General features: G+C 40.8%; 1 protein-coding gene across 3 annotated transcripts in view; it reads left to right on the top strand.

Moving 5' to 3' along the window:
- Nucleotides 1-26276, top strand: part of G6PD (glucose-6-phosphate dehydrogenase) — a 1188375-nt gene that overhangs the window by 538944 nt on the left and 623155 nt on the right. For all 3 annotated transcript variants that reach the window (XM_044080102.1, XM_044080103.1, XM_044080105.1), the window contains one exon: nt 22464-22650. In XM_044080102.1, the coding sequence (XP_043936037.1) occupies nt 22464-22650 (187 nt within the window). The remainder of the gene's footprint in view (nt 1-22463; nt 22651-26276) is intronic.

The raw sequence follows: 26276 nt of genomic DNA, 5'->3' as shown, positions 1-26276 counted from the left end.
TATGAAAAAATGTTTAGTTCTCTATCCCCTTTAGTGAGGTTTTCTCTTCCCTCTGTTGTCTGTGCTTGGAAACAGAGACACAAATGAACTGTAAACACACATTGGTCTTTACAGAGTGTGTTAGTTGTACAGGTAGCTCATTATTCCATTTTAATGAACAGTTGTTCAAATGTCAATAATTCAGATGCATTACAGATATCTGCAGTGTTGATAAGTTTTTGTGTGTGCAGAACATGAACAATATTTATATGAACCAGGACAAGTCATCCCAGCAGGGTGAGACAACAGATGAAAACTGTCTGATTAAGAAAAAGACTGTGGGGGGGGGGATCAGGACTACACCCTTGTATTTCCTGGTCAGGCATAGGATGATCACTAAGAAGAAAAGAATGATGACAAATTAAATTGGAGACATACCTTAACACTGTTGGGGTTTAAAGCACTCCAATAAAAAATCACTTCTAGACTGGATTTTAACCAACAAACCAAACCACAGGTACCAGGCAGCTGTCTACCAGTCACGCTAAGTGATCATGCCCCTACATTTCTAGTTAGGAAGAAAACACATATCCAAACCAACATCTTTTACAAGTACACCCCTAGCAAAAAAATATTTCTCCTCTGACACCTTCAGTTTACTACTACAAAACTGCAGTTGGTCCCCATTAAAAAACCTGCAACTAGACCTAGCTGTAGAATACATCAATAATACATTCCTTGAAATATTAAATAATCTTGCTCCCCTCAGAAAAATTTGACAAAAAACTAAATGGCTACCATGACTTTCTAAAGAAACAAAACAACTAATGAAACAAAGAGATAAGGCCTGGTCACTATATCATATGACCAAAAATAATAATGATCTCACCCTTTACGATCAACTTAGAAACCATGCTAAGAAAAACATCATCAAGGATAAACAAACCTATTTCCAAACCTGCCAACAAAAATACTAGCGCAATCCACAAAATGTCTGGCAGAATATCAACCACCTCCTTATCGCCAGTAAAACCCATACCCCTGCTCCCCTCACTACTAACTCCTCTGTGCCCTTAGCCTCACAATTCAATCCCCACTTCATCAACTCCATCACTTCTCTCCTAGACAACAAAACAATCCCAACACTCACTCACTGTCCCCTCCCTTACCTCTAATGACGCAAACTCCTCCTGCTTTATTCTCTTTCTAACTTCCTAGTTAAAAAAACTCCTGTGTAAATTAAAACCCTGGTGCTTAGCTGCCAACCAACTTCCAAATGAATACCTAAAGCTAGCTGCCCCATCCATCGCCTACCCCATATCATTACTAGTAAACTGCTCTATCTCTGAACAGTACGTTCCCAAATTATGGAAAATCTCTCATATCATAACACTTCATAAGGGCAGTCCATCTAGAGACATAACTAACTACCGTCCCATCTCCATTCTATCCCCCCTTGCCAAAATTGTAGAGAAATGTATCCACCAGCAACTCATGAATCACCTCACTACCAACAACCTACTCTCCAGCACCCAGCATGGCTTCAGGCCTAAACACAGTACTAACTCGGCCCTCATAACCATTACAGAGGCCATTCACTGACTCAAAAATGAAGGACAACTAGTCTCAGCCATTTGCTTGGATATGTCAAACGTTTTTGACACAGTCCCATCAGCTTCTCTTCAATAAACTTGCCACTTACAATCTCAATACCACACCTCTAACATGGTTTCACAGTTATCTATCTGACCAACAACAGGTCACTAAATGGGCAAACAGCCTCTCCCCCCTATTACCAGTCATCATGGGGGTACCACAAGGCTCCACACTTGAGCCCCTCCTCTTCATAATATTTACCAACAACCTATTTACTGCCACCCAACATGCCACTGTCATCCAATATACAGATGACTCCTCCTTTGTCTGCTCAGCCCACTCCCCACAAGAACTCGAACACAAAATGCAATAATTCCAAGACATTGAAAAGTACCTCACCAGCCACCAACTCATCCTAAATCCAAATAAGACCAAGCTCATAATTTTCTCTAATAAATCTTCCAAATCTAGTACCCAATCCTTCTCCATACTATCTAACAACAGTACAAAAATTGAACCCACCAATCAGACCAAGCTGCTAGGGATAACCATAGATGACTCACTAAAATTTGATAAACACATCTATCTGACCATCAAAAAAAAATCCACTCTAAACTAGTTGCTCTCTACAGGGTTAAACCTTACCTTACACAATAAGCTAGTCTGGCCACTACAAGATCCTACTTGCTATCCACCCTCCTATACTGCTCTGAAGTCTTTACTAAACTAGGAAAAACTGACTTAAATAAACTAGACTCCTATTATAACAAAATAGCTAAGTTTGTCACCAACCAACCCACAGAACACACCACTGCACTGCTCTCCAACAGCTCAACTGGCTAGAACTTCCCAACCTGTTATTACTAAAACGACTTTCACTTGCCCATAAAATCATATTTAACCCTATTGACTGCCCAGCTCTATCAAACCTAGACCAGCTAAACACAAACTGTCGACTCCTCAGGCCATCCAACAAACTAATGCTAAAAGTTACCCAGTCTCACAACTATCACGGAGACTCCCTCTACTCCCATAAAATAGCCAAAGATTGGAACACCCTTCCTCAACAGATAACTAAAAACCCCAACCTGTCTACATATAAAACTGCCCTGAAAGACTATTTAAATGATAATTGGCTATGCCCCTGTATTGCTCCCAACTAATATTCTTCCTATTTTGTCCACTCATCTCACACATGATAGCTCATAGTGCTCATCCCACATAGGGCTATCACACTGTCTGTCTTCTTTATTAATCTTTGTTCCTTCAGATGACCTAACTTGTAAAACTACATGACCAATTTTGGTCTTTCAGAAGTGACTCACCTTGTAAAGCTACATGACTTATGTACCTCCTATATATATTGTAAAAAAAAAAAAAAAAAAAAAAAAGTATTTCTGTACCTGAAACATGCATGTTTATATTGTATTTCTGTTGTTATATGTTGCTGTAGTATTTTAAGCCCATTTACATATTGTTAGCACTGTACTACTACATTTACTGCTTGTACCTTAATAATGTTCTTTTTGTTGTGGAGCTTTTCTCCCCTGGTCTCCGCTGAAAACATTTTTTTTTAACCCAGCTGGACACTGTAAATAAATAAATTAAAATGTCAAACGATCAGATGCCAAAGGGCTTGGTGGGTGTCTGTTTATTTATAAATTTATTAACAGAGAAATACAAATAAATACCACTGCCTCATTAGGGGGTGACTTGGAAGCACTGATGTGGTTGAATGATGTAGTAGCAGAATTTAGGAGAATCAATCCCAAGACCATATGATGAGGTATATGAGCTTTTCATCACTAGAGCCCTGTAAGCTGCCCTTGCAGAACATGGAAGTATAGTTGATGAGGATCCAGCATTCTGTGGTTTCATACTGGCAAAAGATGTATCTCCATATTTCGTAAGGATACTTAACAGTTTGTTTTAAAAGTCAGCTCTTCTGAATCCAATAAACATAACAATATGTCCATTGGGGGGTTTCGAGGCACAAAACCAGTGGCTAAATGTATCCATCCCCGGCAGTGATACATGAAAACTGTCTGAAGTATGATCTGTGGTGTACCACAATTAAGAAATGAGCAAAAATGCCAGTGGCTGAATTCCGTCTTAGTTGTAGACAGCTAATGCATTTCTGAATGCCAACCAGTCTACAGTAAAAATTAATGTTAATTTCAAGGCTGCTGGAGGAGGCATCACCTATATTAGGTTCATAGGTTGGTACTAGGCTACTGGCCCTAGGGCCTATACAAGCCTAGCCATAACAATTCCCTGGCTATTTTTTCCCACACTATTTACTTCCCTGGGCCCCTGTCTAGCAGGGCAACTGACGTGATCCCTGGGGCAAATTTCCTTTCTCCCATCCAATCATCAAAGAGGCACTATGTTTGACATGTTTGAGCAGTCTGTTCCAGAGTCTGGGGAGTCTCTGGGTCAGGAACCTATCCTTCCAACATGTTTTGTTTATTGTGATGACAAGGTTTAGATCCCTGGAGCGTGTGCATAAATAATGGCAGCAACTAATGTGTATTGGCAAAAATATTGACTGTATAAAGCCAAGGCAAATCAGATGGAAATTCCTTATTTCAGTATCATTCAGGCTAACTGAATGTATAACTAGTCAGTATGGTATCAGGAAATAAAGTACCTATTTCATAAAGACATATTCAATCCAGATTGTAGAACTACTGTATATGTAACATTATTGATTTTAATTTTTATAATCTACATAAATCCAGCATCATAATATTAATTGATGTTGCTATTCCCAGCTGTGCTCATATGATGCCTGAACCTCTGACCACGCCAAGTATCTCTATAGACAGAACAGACAGACAGAAGCAGTCTATGTCCCACTGCAACGCATGAACATAAAAAGTTAGCAACATTATTTGACATAATGGCAGTCTAGTACTGATGGTCTCCATCTTTCCTACCTTTTAACTTGCTTAAAGATCTGAAAGTTTAACCTACTAAAAATACATACTCTGGTGCTTCAGATGACACCTTTTGTAAGGGGCTGTTTGAAGTAAATGTTCATTGTCCTCACTATTCATTTAAGACTTGCTGGCTGCCACAATATGGATGCCCCCTAAGCAACAGTGCAAATAGCTGCAGACTGTGCTTATTGAAATCCAGACTATTAAGGTAAAACTTATGGATTGCATTAGAAATATTAGATAATGTCACAATCCTTAATTCTCTGTCTGGGAGGTGGTTTTTTTGTGTGTAGTGATCAGTTACTATGTGTGGTTTTGCCTAGGGCTCTAGTTTCATTTCATGTATTTAGATGTTGCTTTCACAGTGTACAGGAAATTCAAAAACAAACCACCATGGTGATCCTTTACCGTAAGTAAACCGAACAAAAAAGAGGCTCCTTAAATTATATAGTAGGTCCAAAACCCATCTTCTCATGGATAATATCAAAAGCATTACAAAAAAAAAGAAACAACAAAACAAAGAACACTGTCAGGCCCAACAAAGGAGCCTATTAAATTAGGTTGGTCTCTAAAGGCAAAGATATGTATAAATACTTCTTTAGTTATGGTAGAAAACAAACATTATGCCCTACTTTGTTCAGAACTTATTTACAATGGCACCTTCTGTTCTGACCCAATAGACATTGCAAATGTCCTTGCAAACAGTTTTAGTGCCATGTTCACCCCGATCACATACTTACTCCCCCAGTTATGTATTTCTTCCATGGGACCTGACAGTACACACCTGGTTGATTGATTAGTAGTATTAAACATGCCCTTGCAGACACACTCTTCAAACTGATTATCCTACTTGGTTTTGACCCTGATGAGTGGTACACTGCAGTAGTAATGCCAATTCATAAGTGTGGGTGGTCTTATACCTGACTTGGGTAATTATGATCTTACAAGCCTCATCTGCAAAACCATGGAATGTATTATGACTGACCTCATAAATTGTGATACCATGAATCATGTTAGACTTGATAGTTTGGTTTTGTGAAGGGTTGATCATGTCTATATATTCCTGAAAACTTCTTCAAAAGGGTTATAGAGGCTGTAGATGCTGGCTATGTTGTGCAGTGCATGTGGCATATATTGACTGGGCTAAGGCCTTCAACACCATTCCCCAAGATGGCATCATATAAAAGTTAGTCGTTTTAAAAATCGACTTGTGGTTAAGATGGATAGCAACAGTCTGAAAGATAAAATCCACACAGTGCAAGTTGCAAACGCCACATCAGAAAGTATGAAACTGGCCAGCAAAACCCCATCAGAGCTCTGTGCTTGGATGTCTCCTTTTTGGCATTTACTTCTCTGATCTCTCAGCCAAGAGCCAAGACCCTGAGCTAACATCTGTAGAAGGCTGAAAACTGGAGATTGTTTTTAAGGCACCATATGACACTCAAGCCCTCCAGAATGAAATCTCTGCTAAACTCTTTTAAATGCTAAAAAGTGTAGTGTCATTACTTTTGGCAGACATCCCATCCCCTTGTCATATTATATAGACAGCACACCACTACAAAATTAAAATTTAGTTGGGGGCTGAGGTACTTGGGCTGATAGCTGCCTGTGTCAACCATCTTCTGCCAGTGGCTGTCAGGAAGCCCTTTTATTTAGACCTGCTAATTGCCAAAGGAGTATTATCAAGGTCTAAAGAGGTAATCACTGCATTATACTCGACATTAATCAGGCCAGTGTCCCTTTTGGGTGTATGTCATTAAATATATTAAACAATTAGACCTCAAAGGTTCCTAACCAGAAAGATCACTGCCTAAAGTCCCTGAGCTACCAAGACAGACTGGAGGCTCTATTTCTTTATTCAGTGTCTTATACACTTATACACTTTTGAGGGGAGATCTCCATCTCACTTACCTCATAGAGGCACGATTGTCCTGAACCTCCCATTTCTCTGCAAGTCCAATATCTCCATCAGTACTAAAACAAGAGACCTAAATCTTCACCAACAGATAATTAAAATGCAGCAGTGGAGCAAATTTATAACACAGCACTTTCCACACCTCTGGAGTAAACTTCCCCATATACTTAAGTAGTACAACTCGCTATCTCTCTCTAAACATAAATTGGATGACTGGTATGACCTTATATTTTTGGTGCACTTGAGTGCATCATGGTACCTGAAAGTGATAACATGGAACAGGACTGACATTTACATGTGTAGTTATGGAGACAGAGAATGTGATCCCTTTAAAAACTGTAGGACCATCAGTGCTTTGCCACCATCAGCAGTCCTCTGTGTGAGTTACTATTGTCTATGGTTCCAGTACTAGCGAGATTATTGCCTTTATTCTGAGCAGTTTCAGAGGTGGTTTATATTGGAACTAGGGTGCAGGTGCACAGTTCTACACATCAGGGGATGCTTTATTGACATTACATTGAGTTTTGAAATTCACTCTAGTTCCTTGTGAATTGAAAGTAATTGCCCTTATTTGCAGGACTCACAATTTTGGATCTTTCACTTCTGACAGACAGCTAGACCGGGAATTAGGAATATGTGACTGGTATGACTTCTTGCTTGTGTGCGCACACTTGAACTGCATTGTAGTTAAAGTCAGAAATATATAAAAAAATAGGACAACATCAAGCTGGTTCTGTGAGTGAGTTTTACTTCACTGAAATATTTATTTTATTTTATTAAGTATTTGATAAAGTAGACTGGTTTAAAGACCTTTTCCGCCATGGCATAGGCTGATTATACTTCCTGGATGGCTAAAATAAATTGAGACACTACAGATTTTTTTATGAATGACCATCATTGCTTTGCCACCATCATGAGCCTTCTTTGTGGGTTACTGTTGAAATTCCACTGGCCATAGTTGTGATCTTTGAGGCTGTGAGACTGAAAGCCTAAGTTTGTTAAATAGATTGCTATGTCTGTGATTCTGTTGCTACAAACTGTATTTCCTTTATTTTGAGCAGTGTTGGAGTTAGTATATGTTAGTAGCAGTAATGGGGGTGCACAGCCCTGCATATCAAGGGATGCTTTAATGACATTACAAAGAGTTATGAGATTCACTGTGATAATAAGTAAGCTTCACTCTTAAGAAAAAGAGGAGAGATTTCCTCCTGTTATTCAGAATGTGAAAATTAAATATCTGTGGTATTTGTAGTATCTGACAACCCTAAGAATAACATTTGATCTGATGTTATTTACATTCCTTCCTCAACTGACTGGCTCGGATCCAAGACTCAAATCCTACTCAGCCATTTCTTCCAGAGCTTAGGATCCTAGAACTCTTGAGTTCCTCACTTTACCCATAATGTCCCACCAACCTAATGCACCCCCAGATGTCATTTGACATCAACAGTTACTGACATGGAATTACAAACTCTCAAGCATTATAGTGCAGTTTTTCAAATTTTTTACTTGTGGTCTATGTAAGTCTTAATAGTTTATATAATTTAACTATCTGTTTCTTCCCTCCCTCCCATCCTCTCCTGTTTGCTACTCCTTATTGCCAGGTGGCCCATCCTCTGATATCTCCCAAGTTTTGACCCATTGCCCTACTATCCCCCAGTTCTAAAATTTTGGAAAAATGTGTTCAAAAATAACGTATCCACTACCTTCTGAATAATAATATCCTCTCCCCAACTCAACATGGATTCCTTCCAGGGCACAGTACGTCTGCTGCCTTAATCTCCTTCTTAGATACAATTAATAAAGTCCGAGACTCAGGCCATATAGCATCAGCACTAATCCTGCACCTGTCTAAAGCATTTGACACTCTGTCTCATTCTAGCCTCCTGTCCCAACTTTCTTCTATAGGTTTATCTTCTCAGTCTCTTAACTGGTTTAAAAGATATCTCTCAGATAGGCAACACTAATCCTTCCTGTACCTTCATAACCCTACAGACATCCCACAAGGTTCAATTTTAGGTCCCCTTCTGTTTAACATATTCATAAATAATCTTCACCAAGCTACACCAAACACCTCCCTAGTCCAGTATGCAGATGACTTGACCATAGTCTGCTCTGCATACAACTCTGACATACTACAACAAATTATTCAAATAGCTTTCCTTACTGTAGAATCCTGGCTCCGCAAAAAACACCTTTCCCCAAATGCTAAAAAAAAAAAAAAACTTATGTTGTTTACTCCCCCCCAAAAAAAAAAACACTGCTGTCACCAAAGAAGATTTTAACATAATTTCACTGAACTCTATAAAAAATTAACTAGTAGCCAGTACTAAACTAGAAGGAGTTATAACAGATGAAAATCTAAAGTTTGATCTACATATCCAGTCCAATATTACAAAAACTAGGGCTACTTTATACGCATAACAGGTTTCTCTCACCAACTAAATAAGCTTTCGCCCTCTCTTAACTACTTCCCTCTTTAACCTATGGTGCACCATTATTAATTAAACTGCAGTCTTCCCTGAAACTAAAACTAGAATCTTGCTACAACAAGATTGCCAAATTTGCTACAAACAGTCGCCATTCTACCCATCATTGTGTCACCTTAAGAAAACTCCAATGGCTCAAATTCCCTCTTTATCTATTACTCCTTCAGCTAACTACCTCACATAAACCTATCCATAACCACAAGACTGCCCTGCTCTTAGCTCCCTATTTGCTCCTATTCCCCTTCTAGGCCACTACGATCAGAACACCAACACTCACTCCAAATTTACAAACCAAACCTAGCTGCAGGAAAAGTCTTATATTCCTGAATCGTTGCCAGATTATGGAATAACCTCCCCTCTTCCATCCATACTGAACAATATCCCTTTAATTTCAAAACTGCTCTACAAAAGTGTCTCCTTTCTAAATGGATTTGTAACTGCTCTAATACCTCTTCTACCCCACCTGATGCCATCACTTGACTTTCCCTCCTTCAGACCTAGTATTGCTCCATAACTATCTGGCCTCTTCAACTACTCTCTCATTGCTGTATATCTTCACAAGAAATAACCTAGATGAAATTTACAACAATCTGTTCTCTCAAGAATCTTTCATTTTGATATTACCTGTTACTAACTGTAACTCTTTGAAGCTACTGTATATTTGAATTTCTTTTGTAACTTTGTATTTCTTGTGTACTCATTGGTATCTTATTTCAAATCACCTGTAAATGACATATAATCTGTAGCTTGACTACCTTCAAACCTGTGGATCTTTCTCATTTTAATTTGTTCTGTGATACTCTGGAGTTTTTTTTTTTTTTTTTTTGCTTATTTTTGTATTGAGACTTTGTAAACATTGTATTCAATTTGTTACTTGTCCTGGAGCTTTTCTCCCCAGGCCTCCACTGAAAATGGGCTCTTGTTGGCCCAGTGGACTTTCCCAGTAAACAAATGTCAATAAATAAAATAAATATTAATGTTTTCTTTAGGTAACTTTTTCCAGCTACTTTTTGTACTCCTTTAGTACTCTTGTCTACCATTGTTGACAGCTTCTCTTGAGCTTTTCTACTTTGTCTAGTTTTTCTTTCCGTTTTCTTGTGGAGTCATTCAGAAGGCATTCTAGACCCCCTTCCACTACTTACTTTCTTCAGTCCTCCAGGAGCCTTTCCAAAGCAGATGTAGAAAGAACACAGGTGCAGATGGGAGTCCTTTCGGCTCTGACCCTCTCTGGGCTTGAGAGTCGACCATGAATCTCTTCCCCTTTGATTTCTCCTTCCCCGATCCATCCTTCCATTTCAGAGCCATCATATCTGAAACCCTTGGGGTTGTGTTCTTAAAGACTATTGTTTCTTTGACTCAGTTGAGTTCTCTGAGTCGACTGGCTCTGAACATTGTGGAGCCGGAAGATTCTCGAAGCTGAAGTATCGGCACCAGGTCTGAGGCCTTGGAGTTGACTCTGAAGCTCTTGGAGCCTCAGTGCGCTTCAGTGCTAGACAGTTGAGGTCTGACTCCCTCGGGTGGAGTGCTGATGGGGCTGTGGGGGCCAGTGATCCGAGAGGGTTCAGTTTCAGATCCATCAACTTCTGTGTCTCCTAGGTTCTCCATGTTCAAGATGGTGGAGAGGGTCTTCTCTATTCCTAGAGAACAGACACTCCTGCCCCCATCAGATCAAAAGACTTCACCTCATTTTGTTTTGCACCCTGAGCCCCAATCATCCCTTGAATTAGGACAGCCAACTTGAACAAACCTTCAGCCAGCCCATCAAAGTATTATCTCTTTCATTACTTCCCTAGAACACCCCACCAATGAAGTCCATCATAAGAGAACATGCAAAGGAGGCAGTTTGATTCCCCACAGGAATCTCTCACTGAGGACACTGATTTTGATGAGGGGAAGGGGTCCCCCAGTTCACCATCTGATGACATCTCCTTTGGGGATATCCTGGAGCTCCTCAGTCAAAGAGGTGGTTAGTTTTCTGATACCCCTCCCAAGTGTTTCTGAAGGCTTTCGGGTCTAGTCCATCTACCTCTTGGGTGATTCCCCTGGCTGACGAGCTTGTAGACCTGGTTCTTGGGGGACATGCATGAGTTGGCCATGGTTGAGCCAATTCCTAAGAGACCAAACAAGATGTTCTTCATGTTTCACTGTTGCAGTCATTACATTTGGATTATCTGCTTGCAGTAGCCCTCAGTCGGCCTGATTAACAAAGTCTTGGGTCCTACGTCAGTTGCTGTCCCTTCTTCCATGATGTCAGGTCGTCAGGGGTATAAAACATGCAGCCGACGCCATTACATCTGTCCTTCTTGCCGTGCGGTGCCCGAAGCAGAAGCAGTTCACAAGTGCCGGTCAGCCGACTCCTGAAATTTTAATTTTCGAGTTTCAGAACCGAAGTCTTCAACTAAAGCTAATTACCCTGTTGGGGAAACCTTTTCTTGCTCCTTAACGATGTCAGTAAAAGTTAATTGCATTACTTGTGGAAAGCAAATACCTCAATTTTCATTCGGGCCTAGGCCCTGACCACAACGTGCCTTGTTGTCGGTTTTGTGCTTTATTTAAACAGCGCGCTATCCGTCGTCTGTATATTTTCGCTTCTAAATATTTCAGTTCTTGGTTTAATTATACAGAAATGTTGTCAGTTAGCCTTCTGACTACCAGGATTCTGAAAAAACGCAAAGATAAAGACAAAGACAGGCCGCCAAGGTCCAAAACTGCTGACGACGCTTCTCCTAAGCTAGTCGCCAGTTTGCCGGTACTCAGTGAGGCGCTTTTGCAGCCCCTGATACCTGCTACTTCTGACTCACAGGCCTCTACTGAGACCCATTCGGAGTCCGGTATACCACGAGATGCTTCATCTGTGGAACCTGCATATGTCTCTACCTTGGATGGGTCCAGAGCCACTGTGCAGGCACAGGCTTCTGAGGGTGTATTCAGGCCTATGGACTTGCATATTAAACCAACGCCTCCTTCTTCATTTAGGCCAAAATCTCGAATCATGCCTAAGAAACCGACGCCCAGGCCGCTTGCTCAGGCCTCTATGTCTAAAAAACAAATGATAAGAATGGCTGAAGATCTTATAAGTCTAATCAGGGGAAGCCAACCTCCCCCTTCTAAGAGACCTAGGACTGAAGTTATTTATGAATCTTCTGAACAGGATTCTGATTTTTGTGATTCTTCTGATGATCTGGATATGCCCTTATCTACTTATGAGGATTCTGATGCAGAGGACTCTATTCATAGATTCATAGATTAGTACTAGGCTAGCTGCCCTTTTGAGCCATTTGAAGCCTAGCCAGTAAGCCCCTTGTGAGAATCAAACGCTGCACCTTGTCTCTCTAAGGTAAACACCTTAACCATTATGTCATCCTCCCACCAACTGTTATTTATTCCCTCTGCTTCCCCTCCAGAGGATTTTTCTTTTGGTGAAACCTTACATTCTCTACAGGAGCATTTTCACTGGGAAAGCCAGGATTTTTGTGATTCAAAAAAGAGGCTTAGGGATTTTTTACTCCTGCCTCAGCATAGGCCTTTAGCTATACCTCCTGTACTAGACATTGTTGATAATGCTTTCTCAGAATCTAGTTTGGCCCCTGATTCTTTGCCTCCTGCTCCCAGAAAACCTGACAGATATTACAGGGTTCCTGATTCTCACAAGTTCCTTTTTAAAAATCCTATTGCAGATCCAGAGACTATTTCACAGGGACCCAAAGGCATTAAGGTTTCTACTGCTAAAAATCCTACCCCCTCAGATAGAGACTCCAGGGCGCCGGATAGATGGGGTAAGAAAGTTTACACTTGTGCAGCCTTGGCCATTAGGGCTTTAAACTGCCAGTTTCATATGTTAAAGTATCAACAACATGTTATTGGATTGCTTAAACAGAAAATTATGTTAATTCCTGACTGCGCTGAAAATAAAGAATTACAGGATTTAATGCATTCTGCTGAAAAACATACTTTGCAATGTGGATTTGATTCATTAGAGGCCTTTTGCAGGGCTGCTGTTACTGGGTCTGTGCTCAGAAGGCATGCTTGGCTTAAGGAGCAGTCTTTGCCTGATCATGTTAAAGCTAAATTGTTGGATGCTCCCTTAAATCAGGACCGCCTGTTTGGCAACAAGGCTGAGGAAGTTCTTAAAAAGATGGAAGATAAAGCTAAATCTATGCAGACTGTTAAAGATTTCTTACAAGTTCAGCCTCCTATATTTAGTAGGCACTGGCACTCTAAAAATTGGTTCTTTCCAGCCCCCTCCAGGTCTTCTCAAGCCAAAACCAGACACAGCAGAAACCGCAGGTTTCAGTCCCAAGGGACACACAAGACTAGGCAGTGGGGGGTTTCCGCACCCAAACCTGGGAGCAGCAAGACGTCCCCCTATGGAAAACCGTCTCAATTACTTGCTTTTAAAACTTCCAAGCACTTCCCAACTGAATGCTCCTTTAGGCGGAAAGATTTGTCTGCAGGCCAAAAAACCAGGAACTCATTACCCAGGACAAATGGGTTTTAAATATAGTGTCCCAAGGATACAGATTTCATTTCCACATGTTACCAACACTAAGCGGGTGACCAGAGGCCCAGAATCAGGTACTCTCTTAAACATGGGGGCTATTCAGTTGGTACCAGAAGAGGAAAAGGGACAAGGTTTCTATTCGAGACTTTTCCCTGGTACCCAGAAAAGGCAATACATGTTGTCCTATCCTGGACCTTTCTATTCTAAACACCTTTCTGGTGATTTCAAAAATTCAAAATGCTGACTGTTCACCAGCTGCTTCCTATGCTAGGCAAGGATGCATGGTTGGCAACACTGGACTTAAAAGAAGCATACCTGCACATCCCTATCAGGGAGTCTTGCAGAAGATACCTACACTTCAAAGCAGGCTACATGCACTATCAGTTCTCTACACTGCCCTTTGGCTTATCTACTGTGCTCAGGGTATTCACAAAGTGCCTAGCTCCAGTCATTGCATTTTGCAGGCAAAGAAATATTCAAATATACCCATAACTGGACGATTGTCTAATTCAGGCAGAAAGCAAGGACATTCTCTTCAATCATCTAGCCTTTGTTCAAAGGGTACTGACTTGTCTGGGGTTCACCATAAACGAAAAGAAATCCCACCTCGTACCCTGTCAGCAAATTATATTCCTGGGAGCAAGCTTGAATACAACTTCCCAATTGTCTTTCCTCACGCCAGAGAAACAGATACATTTGACAACTTACTTCAGACAAGTGGCCACAAAAGCTCAGCTATCTGCAAGGCAAATACTGCAAGCCTTGGGGTTCATGGCCTCATGCTGTCTTCTAATTCCATATGCAAGGCTGCATATGAGGAAACTACAATGGTATCTCAAAAGCCTATGATGTCAACATTCACAGGATCTGGAAGCAAGGATTCCTATCATACCTTGCCTACACCTAGAGTTCCTTTGGTGGGCAGAGGCCTGCCACCAAAACAGGGGACTACCATTCACATTACCCCCTGCCAAACAAATCTTAACAACAGATGCATCAGGCTATGCATGGGGGGCTCACATGGCAGGGAAGTGCATTCAGGGCAAATGGAACCCAAATCAAATGCACCTGCACTTAAATCAAAATTAAATGTTAGCTATACAGAATGCTCTGACAGCCTTCAAGGACAACATTCTTCCAGGACAACTAATGGTAAAGACGGACAACACCACTGTCATGTGGTACATAAACAAGCAGGGGGTACACATTCTTACCCCCACTGCACACTAGCCATGGCATTGTGGAAAACAGCCTTGAGCTACCAAGTGAATCTACAAGCTCATTTCCTGCCAGAAAAATTAAATACACTGGCAGACGGACTAAGCAGAAACCTCATGGACCCACACAAGTGGAAACTGGAACCAAGGATTTTCAACATGTTGACAAGCAAATGGGGGAGCCCAGATATAGACCTGTTTGCCTCCCCCCAGAACCATCAACTGGACAAATTATGCACAAGGATTCCCTACAAGCAAGGCTTGGAAAGTGGATGTTCTATCCTTCAGCTAGAAAAACCTACCAGTTTATGCCTTTCCTCCTCTGCCTATGCTCTCCAAGGTACTACTAAAGATCAAACAGGACAAGCAATGGACAATTTTAATTGCACCAGACTGGCCCCGCCAACACTGGTACCCACTCTTGCGCAGTGTGTCACACTTGGCTCCATGGCATCTGCCTCAGACTCCTTCCCTGTTGTTTCAGCAGGAGAACATGATTCTGCACCCTCAGCTGCAAACCCTGAACCTAGCAGCCTGGCTAATTACCTAATCTCTGCTTTACCATCCCTCAGTAAATCAGTGATGGATATCATTTTAGAGGCAAGGAGGCCTAGTACTAGAAAATCTTATGCTGCAAAATGGAAAAGATTCTGTACTTGGAACCAATCTCAAGGAATGAATGCAGCAGTGCCCAATTTATCTCAGATTCTACAATACTTGATTGAGATGCTTCATAAGGGCTTGTCATTTTCCTCCATCAAAATTCATGCCTCAGCCATTTCAGCTCATTATATCACAGAGCCTCCCCTCTTCTCTCACCCACTGCTCAAGCAGTTCCTCAGAGGGGCCAAAAATCTAAGGCCACCCAGGAGAGCTGCAACTCCAGCCTGGGATTTTAACTTTGTCTTGGAGAAACTCACTCTTTCATCTTTCGAGCCAGCTGCTACTGCAAATTTAAAATGTCTTTCCTGGAAAACAGCTTTCCTTTTGGCAATCACTTCTGCAAGAAGGGTATCTGAATTACAGGCCCTTATGGCAGTGGAACCTTTTATCATCTTTCATGCGGACAGGGAGTCCCTCGGAACCCATCCCTCCTTCATGCCCAAGGTGGTATCTAATGTGGCTTTTAATCAGTCCATTCATTTGCCTACCTTTTTTCTTAACCCACAGAACAAAGGGGAATGGATACTACACTCTTTAGATGTGCACAGGCAGCTTAGATTCTACTTGGACAGGACTAAACCTCAAAGGAAATCTGAACAACTATTGCTGCAGGGACAGAGGGGAAAGCTATTTCAAAACAAACCATTTCAAAATGGATAGGCCACTACATTCTTTTCTGCTATAAACACCATGGAAAACCTTTCCCACAGGGAATCAGACCCAATTCAACCAGGGCTGCATCTACCTCTAGAGCCTTTCTCAGGGGTGTCCTAACTAGGGACATCTTAGAAGCTGCTACTTGGAGTTCTGTACATACTTTCACCAAGCATTATCATTTGCCACTTTTCTGTAAATCCAGGGCTGGTTTTGCCACTGCAGTCTTGCAGGGCCTTATAGCTGGTCCTAATTCTATTTAAATTCCTCCTCCCAACCTTAGCTTTGGGAATCTACAAAAATGTAATGACTGCAATAGTGAAACACGAAGAACCTAGTACAGTTGTGTACACTTACCATAAATGTAGATGTTCGAGTGTATTCACTGTTGCAGTCCTGGTTACCCTCCCTCCAGCCCCCTTTTCTTCCTTTGGCTATACTTCTACTCTCACTTACTATACTCTAAAAGCTTTTTGGTGTATTTGCTTTTCTTTTGGAGGTATATCCTTGTATTTATAGATTTAATTGCTTCCCATTAGGGGGGCACCTGACATCTGGGGCAAGAAAAACTGATGTAATGGCATCAGCTGCATGTTTTATACCCTTGACAACCTGACGTCATGAAAGAAGGGACAGTAACCGACGCAGGACCCAAGACTTTGTTAATCAGGCTGACTGAGGGCTACTGCAAACAGATAACCCAAATGTAATGACTGCAACAGTGAATACACTCGAACATCTACATTTATGGTAAGTGTACACAACTGTACTATTCTTGCCTCCTACAGACCATGCACATTGGAGTAAAGGAGTACCTGTTGATGTCATGGTTGCTGCTGCAACTACAAGAAAGGAACTACTGGAACAGAGTTCCTTTGTCCATTCCCCTAGCAGGGAGTCCAGGGCACTGGACAGATTTGGGAAATGTTTTTATGCTTCAGCGATCTTTGCTATTAGGTCACTGAATTATTTGGGCATTTTACAAGACTACAAAGAGATTTCATCAAGGAGCTTGCTGAATCTCTTTCGGGGTCCATGTCCTTCAAGGAAGGGAATACAATTTCCTCAAAGGTGGCACCCCCCAATCTGTATCTAATTTGTCAATGAGGTTGATCTCACACGGTGCTGAAGGTACTTCATGGGTGGCACGTTCAGGTATAACCATTGGGAGACATGCTTGGATGCGCTTATGTGATTTTTGGGGAACTATTTAAGTCTTCTTTCATCAATGCACCTTTTGACGAAACATCTTTTTTTGGCCTCAAGGTTAGGGACATACTCTTCGGGTGTGAACAGGAAGGAAATATCCTGTCTGCCATGGATGTAAATTTTTCTTCCCCCTCAAAGGCCATTGTCTAGGAAGCAACAAGGTAGAAAGATGCGGTTTAAAAAGACCCAGGGGTCCATTCAAGGAGTCTCATGGAAATGGTTCTCCAGAGGCAGAGGGGAGAATTCGAATAGAAGACTCCACCCTCATGGCAGAGGTAGTCTGCAGAACCAGGGGTCTGGAGATTCTTTCTCAGACCCTACCAACACTCCTGAAAGAGGCCTGATTGTTCCTCTCTGGAGGCATTCAGGGGTCATCTATCCCTGTAACAGTGAGCCCGGCTGGCTATCAGAAAAGATTCATGGGAACAGAGGATTATATCCAGAGGTTATACAATACCATTTTCCCAAATCCCTCCAACAGTTTGGAAGAAAATCCCTGGTGTTCCACTCAGTCAGAAGGAAACAGCTTCTCTAGAAATACAAAAGCTGCTAGAAAAAGAATCATCCAAGAGGACCCCCAGACCAGAGGGGGTCAGAAACTTACTCAATATTCTTCTTAGTGCCAGAAAAGACAGGGGGCTCTCGGCAAACTAAAGCAATTTGTTCAGTATATAAAGTTCTGGATGGTCACGGTTCAGTCCATTCTACCCTTCTGCAGAAGGATGATTGGATGTGTTCGATGTATCTTCACGATGCGTACTATCACATCAAACTGAACAAGCACCCCAGAAGATATCTATGCCTTTGGCTGGTAGCCAATCATTACCAGTTCAGAGTACTGCCCTTAGCTTACCACAACCTCCAGGGTATTCAGCTAATCCATGGTAGTTGTAGCAGCTCACTTGAGACTGCTGGGATTCTAAATGTTTCCATATCTAGACAAACTGGCTCCTGACTGCTTCAAAAAGGCATCAGTTGATATAAGCAAGGAACTACTTACTCCAGCTATGAATATCAGTCAATTACAGCAACTCTCAACTCACACCAACACAGAGTCTGTAGTTCTCTGGTTTTCTTTTGGATACAGTCAGTCAGATAGCACTCTTCCTTTGGCTTGAATAAACAGTTTACAATCCCAAGTCAAGAAAGTGGTACAAAATGTATCTCTTCCAGCCCAACTGATACTTCAGGCTTTGGGTTCCAAGGCAGCAGCTATCACCCTTGTCCTGCTGGCTAGGTTCCATATGAGAATTCTGCAATGGACTCTTTCATCTCAGTGGTCCATTCTGTATCATCTGTTATCCATGCCAATCAAGATAACTTGAGCATCCTTATATGGTGGAATCACTCAAATCAGCACTACGAAGGCCGTCCCTTTGTTCTTCCCCTACCCGGAGTGATTGTAAAACAATTTGGCTTACTTTCTGAAACAGATTATGAATTGGTTAGTGAGTTCATGGACTTGGTGATAAACAACAACTTTCTGACCTTTGAAAATTAATTTTACAAGCAGACTCTTGGAGTGGCTATGGGGGGGGGTGCTTGCACCCCCATGTTTGCAAATGCTGTCTTATTAAGATGGAAATTAGAATCACTTTTTAAACTCCCCCGTTTTTCTAAATGTGCTGGCTACTTTAGATACCTTGATGATCTACTTATTTGGGAAGGAAGTGTCGATTAACTTGAAGAATTCATACTACAGTTACAAGACAGCACCTCCTTTATAAAGTTCACATATTCCACTGAATGTGACCAGATTAACTACCATGACATTGACATCAGAAAAGGAGTTAATGAAGAATTCATTATCAGGATTTACAGGAAGTCCACTTATTGTAATACATTTCTTTTTTTTCACCAGTTGCCAACCCTTTCATCAGAAGAGGGGGGGATAGTAGAAATTCAATTTATCAGAACCTCTCAGTTGACTTTGGATGACCTAGTATGTCTTGAACAATTCAACATTCTAATATCCATGTTTTTGGACTGTGGCTACCCCCCACCACTTCTGGATTCAATCAGAGATGAGATATGGGCAGAGAGAAACACTAAATATGCCCCCATCATCAAGAAAGAGCTGAATCATCTCAACAAGAAAGTCAATCAAACAGGTTTTAATGGCCAAACCAATATAGTCCTGCATTAAATTTTGGATGTCAAGGAGATTGAAAAGATTTTGCAGAAGAACTGGATCATGTTATAAAGCAATGAAAGCATCAAAGAGTTTTTTTCTACACCACCATCTTTTACCTATAAAAATCCATTCTTGAGAAACCTATTGATCATCATAAGTGAGTTTTATCCACCAGGAAATGTAAGCATTGTCATCAGTGCCCTTACATAAACACTTGTTACAATGGCACCCTTTTAAGCAGATTTGATTCTTCTGTGCATGTTGGAGCTTACAATTGCTTTTCTCAGAGTTTTTTTTATCTGGCTACGCTTTCTATGTGGGAAAAACTAAGAATGCTTAGAACAAGCATATCTATCAACATGTTTGCAGTATCCAGTTTAAAGACAGTAAAAGTGCACTGGCCAGCCATTCCATTGTTTGTGACAAATTCACCAAGTTTACATTTCTAGGTCTTGAACAAATACAGAATTCCCCTTATGTAGGAGACTGGCAGAACAAACTGCTTCACTGGGAAATGTCATAGTAGCTTAATACTTTAAATGACAGTATTTTCATCAGCAGTGAACTAAAAAGCAGAGCCAGCAGAATATGATTGTGTGTTTTATCAAACATTTTTTGTTTAATTACTTTTTGCCTAGCTTGTATTTTTGTGTTTTGGTTCAGGTTTTAAAAGTTTTTGACTTATTTTTAGTGTTGTTACTTTATTTTTTCTGTTTCACACTGATTTCAGTTACAACATGTTGTGATTGGTTTACATGAGAGCTGTGTCTTCTGCACTTAGTTTTCAAATGGCTTCTACAAGCAGTACATTCATAGTTTTGATGATGTCTTATTGTTACAGACGAAAGCACTAAACTGTGGACATTTTTAACATATCTCCCCTTTCTAAACTTCTAGAGAAACGCACTCACTTTCAAGTCGTGAAGTTCCTGGACACACACAAACTCCTGTCCACCACACAACATGGCTTCTGGCCACATCACAGCACAACTACTGCTCTTCTTTCATTTACTAACATAGTTAACCAACACAGGAATAATAACTTCACATCTGCCATATTTCTGGATCTCTCCAAGACATTCAATATGGTCTCACACACCATACTACTAGATACTCTATCCTCCCTGTCCTTTGCCCCATCAACTATTGCCAGGTTCAGGAATTATCTATCTGACAGGCAGCAGTCTGTCCAATGGCAAGGTATACTTTCCCCTCAACTTCCATAGGTGTACCACAAGGCTCCAATACTAGGCCCACTTCTCTTTTCTATTTTTACCAACAACTTACATACCACAAACAAGCAGGCCTCACTTATACAGTATGCAGATGATTCCACTCTAATCTGCTCAGCCCCTTCCCTCCCCTCCCTTCAACAACTCACCCAAGATTCCTTTAGCTCTGTGGAAAAATGGATTACTGGCATCCAACTCATCCTGAACCCCAACAAGACTAAATTGTTATTTACCCCAACAAATCAAAAACTCCTTTTTTCCTTTACTATCACTTCCAGAAATGGTACCACAATTTCCCCTTCAACCCACACCAAACTCCTAGGCATTGAAATTGACAAAAACCTTCACTTCGATGTCCATATATCCCAAACTATCAAAAAGGTTCACAAAAAAATGGGTACACTCTATAGGCTCAAAAACATCCTCTCAGATCAAGCTAGAATCACCGTAGTACAAACTCACCTGTTGTCCACACTAATGTATGCAGCAGCCATTCTTACCCATATCAGAAAAACAGACCTGGATAAACTTGACTCACGCTATAATAAGATTGCCAAGTTTGCTAACAACTCCTCCTTCAGAACACACCACTGTATAGCTCTTAGTGACCTACAATGGTTAGAATTTCCACAACATCTCAAGTTCCATCAGCTTGTCATTACTTACAACATTCTAAAATAACCTGATAAAACCCCATCACTAGGGCAACTACTAACTCAATACACAGCAAATTGCCCCCTCTGTTCTAATGACAAATCACTCCTCAGTATCTCTAGAGCTAATAATACTGCAGGAAAAGCACTATTCTCCCACACAGTTGATAAAAACTGGAATACCCTCCCCCCTTCAATAACAGCAAGCTCTTCTACCGCACACTTCAAAAACACCCTAAAAGCACACCTACTGAATACCTGGTTATGTCCATGTATTACATAAAAATATATGCTTCCTTCCTCTCAGTCTCCATTGACAATGATGTATTCTAATTACTTCACTGTAATGCTCTACACTACTAACAGTTAAGCTATCGCTAGTCAGTAGCTCATCAACCATGATCACTGCTGACATATATTCTGCGTGTATTCATATTTCTAACCTGAAAATGTGAATAATGTTGTTTTAATATGTCTTGTCTGTCTAAAAATTCCTACATGTAAATATCTGTTATATCTTGTCTGTCTGTAAATTCCCACATGTAAAGATGTATTGGTGTTCTTCACTGCTAGCTTGTTCTTATAATTCTGTTTAAAAATGTATTATTGTTATAATTCTATATAAAACATGTATTATTGTTATAATTGTGGAGCTTTTCTCCCCAGGCCTCCGCTGTAAATGGACCTAGTCCAGTCGGACTTTCCCGGTAAACAAATGTAAAATAAAAATAATAAATAAATAAACATATTCTTCGACAAGTTTTGAGTTCAGTGGCTGATTTGCTGGTTGTTTTGCTATTATTAGCTACTGTTTTCTTCCAGTACCAGAACTGCACTATTGTTTCTACCTTTGATACTGAGATACATATGCGAGTGAAAATAAAATATTAAGGATTTGTATATTTTTCATTTGTAGTAAGTAAGACCACATAAGGGCCACTTGCTAATAGTGACTCTTCCAGTGCAGTTTTCAAAATACTAGACTCTGCAGCCATCTTACATCACCTTAGCTTACCCATAGTCTGCCCTTAAAAGAGCATGTTACTTCTCCAAATGGTGCTACTAATCTAATGATAAATGGAATTTTGTAACTTGCCAGCAACTTGAACACTGATTGTGTAGTCTACAGAAGAAACAATACAGCAGTAGTAAGAATGTTTTTACATTTTGTGCTTCCAGAAGACCATACTGTCTTGCTGAAATGCAACTCAAGTGAATGGATTTTAAGTAATAACTCCTACAGCATGTCTTACTTTCTCTTTGCTCTGTTTTCCAATAGGTGAAAGTCTTAAAGAGAATTTCTGGTATTAAGCCAGAAAATGTGGTCCTTGGACAGTATGTTGGAAATCCCGAAGGTGAAGGAGAGGCAAAGAAAGGATACTTGGATGACCACACTGTCCCTGCAGGATCTACAACTGCTACATTTGCCACAGCAGTGATGTTTGTTGAGAATGAGAGGTGGGATGGTAAGTTCTGAGATACCAGATGTCTTCTGCAGCATTTCAGAGTTGGGTCAATAAATATTTAATATGCACTACACTTTCAGCTGTGCAGTTATTGTAGATACATGTGATTCTTATTAATATGTGCTTAGCTGACAACCACAGAGACCATTGAAAAGCTTAGCCATGTCAATCAGTACTTATGGGAGGTATAGAGTGTTTCTACATTCACTAGATTTTCACCACAAATCCCATGTGAAAATTTGCAGTCATCCATTCCAGCTCACTGTGCTGGTTTTAAAGGTTGTTCTGGAGGTACTCTGATACGTAAACAGAATCTATTGCAGAAGCAGGGGATATATTGGTTTTGGTACCTGTCATGCGACCTACTGTTAATGATGCGGCATACATTTAGGTCTTTCTTGAGTGTTTGTTATCTTTACCACAGGTTCTGTTTAGGTGAATGAGTTTAAAGTGTTTTGGGTCATTTATTGCATGGAAGGCTAAGCCGAGATAATATTTCAGGAACCTGTATGAGGCTTAATAGGAGGATAAGCTAAGACATGAATTTCTTTTTTTTTTTGTCAAGAAATGTTAATGAGGTCTGTGATGCCCCAACACTGGCCCAGTAATCAAGGAGCCTCAATCCCCACCACTGGCAACAGTGGGGGACGTACACACTGGGAAGATGACAAATACACACACACAGTAAAGTGCAGTTTCCCTTAAAAGCGCACAGAGACCACAGTCATTCTGGAGCTGATTTCTCCAGATCCCCAATAAGACTCAACACTGGCACAGCTATAGAGTTGAGATCTCAGCTGAGTGGCCAAGCCAAGACCTCCAGCACCCTCTCTGTCCAACCAGTGCTTCGTGTCCTTGCCCAAGTAGCTGACACACACACTCTATGAGATTTGATTTGTATACAAACACACACACACACACACACACACACACACACACACACACACACACACACACACACACACCTGGGAAAGGCTGGCACAGGTTTATTAGCTATGCCCCCTTCTGCCCAGACTGTAAGGTAGTTTTGACTGCCACCAACCACTCCTTATTAGCTACTTTAAGGCCGTTAACAAAGGGTGTCCAATCTTACTGAGTAATGTTACTATTAATCCAAATAGTAGTTTGACCAAGAGCAAGGCTATTAGGAGTGGCCAGCACAGTGTCACCAAATAGATATGCTAGTACTCTAAAAGCTTAAATATCTCTAGACAGACTAGCCACAATTGAAAGATTTAACTATATTTAAGAATAATTAATAAAAGAGCAAGACAATACTAAATATGTTTTTACAGTGACATCAGAGTTCAGAATCACAGGAAATATTTAAAACAACATTGCAGGACAGTCTCAAATAAGTAAGGAAAAACATCTAAACTAATCTTTACTATATTCCTAACTATATCTAAAAGAATTACTATACCCTAAAAACTTATTACAGCAAGGCAAGTGTGGTGAATGGATCTTCTAGCTGATGTTGTCAGGTCAAAGACAAATACAGAATCCTCTTTCTCTCTCTCTCAGAGAGTTCTTAAATTAATATCAAATATTACTGCTGGGGTAGCTGGCAGCATGACGTCACTTCCTGTCATCTGACTATCAGTTCACAAGCTAAACCCCCATTGCTAGAAACTACCAGCATTTAGCATCCCCCTGTGAAAAATACATAGCCCTCAGATCTTTGCAGCTGCTGGAAGACTTAAACAATAAAACACTTACAAGACAATGCAGAAGGCACCATATTTTTAGACATCCTGACTCCTTGCTGCATTGAAACCAACTTGTATGGCTCAGTTATAAAGCAATTTAATTTCAGCCATTTTTCTGAAGGTTTGCAAGCTCACCTTCTATGTTCCAGTTTCCACTGTTAAGCTATATACATTTACACAGTTACAATAGTGTATATACATTTCTGTTCTTTTCCAGTAGAGTACACTGTGGATACATCTTTAAGCTGAGTACTATATAAAAGATCTCTTCAGCACACGTATGTACAAACTATCTTATGTGACACAGTCGTAATACATTTGTAACACAAGCATATGAATCATGTTGATATTCGCAAATGGCATATAATTATTTACAAAATTCCCGATAGCTAGGCTGGCAGTATCAACTTCTGTCACACTTTTGTGTAAATCATATTAATACTCATGGCAAAGAGGGCATTATATTCAATATTGGGCTTAATGAGGGATAAGTAAAGTGGAGCTATAACTTCTTTTGACTTTGAGAAGATACTCTGAAGGATAGGTTGTGGAAGGTCGAAGGATTTTCTATCATATCAGAAACATGGTGATCAAAGGAGAGTGCTTTAACAATGTGAGTATCTAAAACCTGGATTGATAGAAATGTCTGTATGGTATACATTGGTGATGGTAGATTTGCCAGAGAATATTGTACCGCATTTCTTGGCATTGAGGATTAGCCTAGGAGTAACACATCAAACATTAATCTAGTCTAATCAGCCCATGATGAACCATTTGAATACCAGAGTGTGATTTGATGATCACCTCCAGTTTGCAGTCATCAGTAAAATAGGTTAACCACAGATGTCCTGTTTCACTGCTGCAGTATTCATTACACTAGAGATCACCTGCCAAAGGTGGTCCGACATCTGGCCAGTATAGCAAAGCCTTTAGATTGCTTTAAGGTACACTGTGCATCAGACATATGCTCCTCACATAGTGTGGAGCATAAAAGCGTCGTCCAGACGTACCATCCTCAAAACTTCTTTGCTGCCATTCCACATGATATCTCTTGATCATCTGTATGGACACCCATTATGTTGCTGGTTCACCAAGCTGTTGCAAATAAGTGCCCCGTTGGGGTGTTGTTCTACTTTCTTTCATTATTTTGTTGCTTGTTTGGTTTCATGTCATCCAGAAAGGGTAAATGCCAGTGAGGGAGACGGATTCTCCATAAAGACTGCCATGAACAATGTCTGTTTTGCCGTGGTACTTCTCATGACCATACATCTTGTTCTATCTGTTAGGCTTCGTTCCTAAGACCCTTTGTAGTAGACTTTCTTCTTTGGCACTTTATCTTGAAAACCAGTGTCTTAAGCTTCTTGATAAGGACACGATGGAGGGAACTTCCTGCTCCGAGTGACAGACGTCTGTGAAGAAGGCCAAGCAGTCTAGGCCAGAACGTTCTACTGCTGAGTCTCCGCCAGACATCTTTCCTGAGGTGAGCAAATGCCTGGAGATTTGCCTGGCTTTATAATTGGACTCCTCTGCCATGACCGGGTTGGAGGCCAGCGGGGATCAGACTTTAAGCACATCTGCGCCTTCTAAGTTGCATAAGGCAGATGTCCCATTGAAGAAAAAACAAAAGGCTAAACATATCTCTCCTGCTGCTAAGGATCCACAGAGTGAATGGCACTCCTTCACTCAGGGCTTGTTTAGTGCTTTGATGGCTTAAAACCTCCTTAGGGAGTTTCTGTTCCAACCCCCTCCCCTTAGTCATCTATCCCCTTTAAAAGGCCCAGGGAAAAGGATTCCTCTGCAGGGGAGACCGATTTGGATGAGGAATCCCTTGCTTACTCCTATCAGATTCCCTCTCCTTTGGATTATGGATCTGAGGAAGAGAATCTACCAGTCCTGATACTCCCTTTGAAGAGATTT

Source organism: Protopterus annectens, chromosome 8.part0, assembly GCF_019279795.1.
Source record: "Protopterus annectens isolate FY-2018-M chromosome 8.part0, PAN1.0, whole genome shotgun sequence".
In the NCBI taxonomy this organism is placed as follows: domain Eukaryota; kingdom Metazoa; phylum Chordata; order Ceratodontiformes; family Protopteridae; genus Protopterus; species Protopterus annectens.
The sequence above is the reverse complement of the archived record's forward strand: the minus strand, read 5'-3'. Positions and strand labels throughout refer to the sequence as shown.